This window comes from Octopus bimaculoides, chromosome 2, assembly GCF_001194135.2.
Source record: "Octopus bimaculoides isolate UCB-OBI-ISO-001 chromosome 2, ASM119413v2, whole genome shotgun sequence".
In the NCBI taxonomy this organism is placed as follows: Eukaryota; Metazoa; Mollusca; class Cephalopoda; order Octopoda; family Octopodidae; genus Octopus; species Octopus bimaculoides.
This window is the reverse complement of record NC_068982.1, coordinates 128,748,090-128,754,693: the sequence shown is the minus strand read 5'-3', so window position 1 is coordinate 128,754,693 and position 6,604 is coordinate 128,748,090. Positions and strand designations below refer to the sequence as shown.

Genomic DNA, 6,604 nt, shown 5'->3' with positions numbered 1-6,604 from the left:
TTTTGCTCAAGAACACAATGCATTGCCTGGTCCAGGAATCGAAACCGCAATCTTATGATCATGAGTCCAACACCCAAACCACTAAGCTACATGCCTCCAGTACATATATATATATATATATATATATATATATATATATGTGTGTGTGTGTGTGTGTGTCTTTGTATTTGTATTTGTCCCCCACCACTGCTAAACAACCAGTGTTGATTTGTTTACACCCCCTAGTCTAGTGGTTTTGGCAAAAGAGATCAATAGAATAAACACCAGGCTTAAAACTAAGTACTGGGGTTGTTTTGTTGACTAGACCCCTCAAGGCAATGTTCCAGCATGGCTGTGATCCAATAACTGAATCAAGTAAAAGATAAAAGATAAGTGCAATAAGTCTGCTCAAGCAGAGCTGGCCATGGATGTAAAAGAAAAAAGAAAAAAAACTATCTTAATATAATAAAAAGAATTTATATCCAACATCTAGTTCTCAAGGAATATAATTTATACGCACATAATTATTAAAAAGCTAATACAAAAATGAATTTTTGGATAAATTTTATTGTAAAATAAAATGACCTTAATAGGGTATGTAATTGATGTTATGCTATACATAGTTTCTGTTGTTATTTCTAACATAATTAGTTATGACTGCTTACTATTAATCTTGGTAATGCTTTTGTTCATTTACAGATGTTCCATCTCCACCAGTAGGACCATTAAATATCAGCAATGTTACATTTAATAGTGCTGACTTAGAATGGAAACCTTCTGAAAAGGATGGCGGGACACCTATTACTAATTATATCATTGAATACAAGACTTTAGACAGAACCACATGGTCTAAAGCAGGATCAGTTGATGCACATACCACAACATACACAGCAAAAGATCTCTTTGAAAATACTGAATATCTATTCCGAGTCATTGCTGTCAATGCAGAAGGCCGCAGTGCTCCTTTGGAAGCTACAGATATTACAAAACCAACAAGAGATCTAAGTAAGATTTTGTTTTAACATTTATAACAATTCTTTAAAAAAATTAAGTTTTTAGGCTATATCAACAGATTTTAGCATGGTATGTAGATGTTAAATGGTGATGATTTATACTGCATAAAAATTTTGTTCATAAAATTTATTGAATTCTCTCATGGAATAACTTTAAAAATTATTTCACATCTTCTATATTTTATATATTTTCACAAATATGTCTAATAATATATGGTTATTATCTAAAATATATGCTTTTGAAAATTTAACTATTTAAATTTTTTTAATTTCTAGAACCTCCAGAGCCTCCTATTGATTTAGTTCCAACTAAAGTAGGAGAAGACTATGCTTCTTTAGAATGGAAACCACCAAGGAATGATGGTGGCAGTCCTATTACAGGCTACATCATTCAGAAATCAGTCAATAAACCTGACAACTGGAGTAAAGTTACAAAAGTGGGTCCCTATGAAACATTCTGTAAAGCAGTTTCTCTCCAGGATGGCATTGAATACTACTTCTCAGCAATTGCTGAAAACAAAATTGGATTGAGTGAACCATGTGTGAGTCCAAAACCTGTGATACCCAAGAAAGGCCCAAGTAAGTTTCAATCTGTTAGAATACATTTATATTTTATATATAATCTATTTATGGAGATATTTTTTAACTCTAATTTCAAGTAACATTCTCATTTAAAATTATATTTAAAAATCATTTTGTAGATAGATAAATATATATATTTGTCTTTGTATGAAATATGTTACATATTCCTAATTTTTGTTTTTCAGCTATTGCTGCTAAACCGGAAGGACCTCTGGTGGTCACTGACGTTCAGCGTACTTCCATTAGTATTAAATGGAAGCCTTCACCAGATGATGGTGGCTCTCCCATAACAGGTTACATTGTTGAGAAACGTGCTGCATCAAGCACGTTCTGGAACAAAGTTTCCAAAGTCAATGCATCCACTTTTGAATTGTGCTGTCCATATCTAAAAGAGAAAACTGAATATTATTTCCGAGTTATTGCTGAAAACAGAGTTGGAGAGAGTGCTCCTTTGGAGACCAAAGATGCTACTCTTGCAAAGAGTCCATTTGGTAAGTAACTTAAAGAATTTCACTTAAAGTCAGAATTTTAAAAAATATATTTTAATTTCAGTTGCATCAGAATATCATAAAAAGATTAGATCTGAAAGCCCAAAGCTACGAATATTTTACAGTTTTGTAAAGTTGCTTTCATAAAGATCTACATTATTATTTATTAATCAAACTTCTGCTAATTTAACCCAAACCCTGGGTTGATATTCCACCGAGGTCGACTTTGCCTTTCATCCTTTAGGGGTCGATAAATTAAGTACCAGTTGCATACTGGATCGATCTAATCAACTGGCCTTGTGCCTAGAGTAGTAAAGAATAGAATATTTAGTTAGAAATGTTTGATATGTATCACTGATATATTTTAAAAGATTGTAATCAATAAAATTTCCTAGAAAACACCTTATGCAACCAAAAGACCATATTCATTTTGAACAAGGATAAAAGTTTATAAGAAAAGTTTTAAAATCTTTCCCAGAAAATATTTGTTGATATATCATTTTAAATTTTCATGTTTCATTTATAGACTATAACATGATCTTTTATATAAATTTTTCAGATGTTCCTTCAAGCCCACAGGGACCACTTGAAGTTGATAATGTAACTTATAATTCTGTTGATCTTACATGGAAAGCACCAAAGAGTGATGGTGGCAAACCAGTAACTAGTTACATCATTGAATACAAGCAAGCCTCACGTACATATTACACTAAAGCTGGAACTGTGGATGGATCAACTCTTACTTTCTATGTTCCAAATCTAAATGCAGATACTGAATATTATTTCCGTGTTATTGCTGTGAATGAAGAAGGTCAAAGTCAACCACTGGAAACTTCTGATTACACTAAATTACCCAAGAAAGTTGGTAAGTTGAACTCAATTTTTGAAATATTCTCTTCCATTATGTATCAGTGTGTATCATCAAAAGCTCCAAACGATCATAAGAACTAGTCACCAACTGTAATTCCACTCTCTCTCTCTCTTCCTGTACCATGTCTACAGGTGCTAGTGGTCATGGACCTCCATTCCAGAATCTCAAGATATATGTTTTTCTTGGGAAACATACAGTACTAGTTTCCAGTTGCCATTCTGCCAATTTCTTACTCTTTATTAGTCTCTTGCTTCCCAAGCTTACTACTGAAGCACAATGACTATTTAACCTTCACAGGGATTTTCATAGAGAAAACATTTAAAAAAAAAAATTCTTTTTCTAGTTTCAGTCATTAGATTGCAGCTATACTGGAGCAATCACTTCAAGAATTTAGTTAATCATATCAACTGCTGCTACATGTTCTTGGCTAGCACTTACTTAGTCAACCTCAATTTGTTAACTGCTAAGTTAGAGCATAAAAGAACGCAAACAAGATCACCACAATATAAACACACATTTCATATGCATACAGATATGATTTCCATTTACTAAATTCCATTCATGAAATGTTAATCAACCAAAGTAGTATCAGGCTCAGAACCATGTAATTGTGGCTGTGAACTGAGCTAATAACACCACAGTCATACTTGAGATTATATATTTTAGAAATATAAGGAAAACTTAATTTGTATTCTATAGAATGGATCAAATTCACTGATTAAAATAAACTTTTAAGAAAATTAGATTATGATTTAGCTGGCTAGACAAGTGTGGATTAAAGAGTTGCAGATCTTGCTAAAACTGATATTGATTTTATACATTTGAGATTAGTGAAATAAATATCTGAAGTGAACCGGGATAAAGTAGTCTTAATGCTGTAACACTGAATTGCTCAGTAGTTCAATTAATTTACTTTATTATATAGATTTTCTTAACCTTACATGACTTGTCCTGTGAGGCAGATACAAAATTTAAGATAATAGATACAATATTTTATATATAAATTTCTATATACCTCTCTGAGTATTTGATATCCAATGGAGTATATTTTTACATATTTCTAATAAAATTTTATTTATATTTCAGATCCTCCAGGTCCACCAATTAACTTGAAATCAACAGCAGTTGGTGCTGATTTCACTATTTTGGAATGGAAACCACCTCGTTCTGATGGTGGAGCAAAGATAACACACTATGTCATTCAGAAGCGTGAGAAAAAGAGTGATGATCGCCAGAGAGTTTCATCTGTCGAGAGCCACTTACTTACTGATAAAGTTACTGGCCTTAAAGAAAATGTTGACTATTACTTCTCAGTATGTGCAACAAACACTGTTGGAACGAGTGCGCCATGTGATATGGATCAACCTGTCACTCCTGTGAAAGAACTCCGTAAGTCTTCAGAATCTTGTTTTATGTATTTAATATATTTAATGCGCTGATTACTTTACTCTATCTTTGTCTTTTTGGACATCACTTTCGGTTTTAATAAATAACAAGTTTAGTATGTTTTAAAAGGTTCTGTCAGCTTATTTAGATTTTATTTTAGTTTGAAATAGAGTATATTTGATTTTCTTTCTTCTATGGAAGTCAAAATGTTTTAGATAATATTTTGAAATTAGCTCTGAACTTTTCTTTGCTACTTTCTAAAACTTAATTTTTTTTCATCTGAGTAATATCTTTAAAATATAATTGTTAATGAATAGCCATTTAACTTACTGTCCTCTTTTCTTTTAAATTTATTTCTAACTTTAATGCTGAAGTTTCAAATATATCTTTGAATATCACTCAGATTATTATGACAGTGTAGCAACAACCATAATTTATATTTCAGAAAAACCTTCAAAACCAAAAGGTCCTATTAAAGTGTTTGATATCCAGAGAACTTCAATGGGCATTACTTGGAAATATCCAGATAGTGATGGTGGTTCACCTATCACAGGGTTTATTATTGAGAAAAAAGAAGCCAAACGTCAATATTGGAGCAATGTTGCTACAGTTCAATCTGATATAACTTCTTATTGTGTTCAGAGCCTTTCAGAAGGAACTGAATATGAATTTAGAGTTATTGCAGTCAACAAAATTGGTCGCAGTGATCCATTAGAGACTGATGGAGCCACACTTGCAAAGAGCCCTTACAGTGAGTAGCTAGATATAATATATTTTTATTATTCTTTAATAAATAAATAAATATATATAATTTAAATCATCATAATTTTGAATTGCATAAATTTTCTAATTTAACTTTTGTATGATGAATAACTAGATCAGAAAATTTGTATGTTGGCTTAAAATTTTTAGAGACTTACTTTAAATTTGAGCTTCATGCTCAGTGTCAATCACATATTATGGAAACTTATTGAGTTAAGTTAGGTATATATGTTGACTTATGATAAGTTTTGACCTTGTTATCATTAGTCTGGAGTATAATCATTCAGTAATTGATTATGCAAACAGTAACTAATTAATTTATAATAGAAATATATCAAAAATATGTTTATTTCATGAGATTCTTTTACAATCTTTTGAAATCTGATTATAAAGAATTCATTACAATCTTATATGGATTTGATGTATCCATAGCCAGGAAAGATAAGCTTTAACAAACTTCGATTGTCAAAAATGAATATATATTGAAAATTTAGTTGGAATGGTAAATATAAATTCAAACATAATTAATTTTCTGTTGCAAATCTTTGTTAAAATCGCTGTATATTTGTTTCCTTGTAGATGTTCCTGGACATCCTAAAGGACCATTACAAGTAACTGCTGTGTCCCATAATTATGTGGATCTTGAATGGAAAGCTCCCAGTGAAGATGGAGGACAACCTATTACTAAATACATTATTGAATATAAATCTGCCTCTCGTTTAACCTGGAATAAGGCTGGAGAGGTTGATGCAAACACTCTTGAATATCGTGTTACGAGTTTAGTTGAGGATACGGAATACTACTTCCGTGTTATGGCAGTAAATGCAGAAGGAGAGAGTCCTCCACTAGAAACAGCTGATGCAACAATTCCAAGGAGAGAAATATGTAAGTAGTTATTATTTTTTTGATTATTATTATTATTGAGTGAGAGAGCAGTGCATGCCATCAAACTGACACTCTGGCAAAATATACGAAACCCAATATACCCATCATGACTACCCATCTGATAAGGGTACACCAGGTACATGCATCACAACCATATGTGCATGACATGGTGATCTCATATCAAGTTAAACAATGCATAACCCTGCAGGTGGGGCCTAGTTAGAATTTTCCTTGCATTGAGTAACCCATCCCACTCAAAAGGTCCCTGAATCAGAGTTGTTTAAAGATGTTGAGCAAAACACCCATCTTTCCAGAGGGGAATTATCCAAATGCCCCAAAATTCCTTTCAATACTTGGCTTTGATGCTCCCCCACTACTTCTGCTTATGATCAGAGATGCACATATCATCAGTCACCAAGGGACATGCTCAACTGGTTAAGGTCAAACAACTGACAAGCAAATCTGTGTTATTGAGCAGAATATTTGCTGTAGTCCATCTTTTATACCAAAACAATGATAACACTTCAAATGAGTTAAGATCAGAAGCCATGAGAGCCACTGCCTGGTACTGCATCAGGGCATTTCTTCTTCTTCTTCTTCTTCTTCTTCTTCTTCTTCTTCTTCTTCTTCTTCTTCTT

General features: G+C 32.3%; 1 protein-coding gene across 1 annotated transcript in view; it reads left to right on the top strand.

Moving 5' to 3' along the window:
* Window positions 1-6,604, top strand: part of LOC106877301 (titin) — a gene marked incomplete at its 3' end in the record, with an annotated part of 606,785 nt that overhangs the window by 293,485 nt on the left and 306,696 nt on the right. Inside the window, exons 160-166 of the mRNA XM_052965881.1 lie at window positions 679-984; window positions 1,269-1,571; window positions 1,760-2,065; window positions 2,622-2,927; window positions 4,020-4,322; window positions 4,765-5,070; window positions 5,661-5,966. Of these exons, the coding sequence (XP_052821841.1) occupies window positions 679-984; window positions 1,269-1,571; window positions 1,760-2,065; window positions 2,622-2,927; window positions 4,020-4,322; window positions 4,765-5,070; window positions 5,661-5,966 (2,136 nt within the window). The remainder of the gene's footprint in view (window positions 1-678; window positions 985-1,268; window positions 1,572-1,759; window positions 2,066-2,621; window positions 2,928-4,019; window positions 4,323-4,764; window positions 5,071-5,660; window positions 5,967-6,604) is intronic.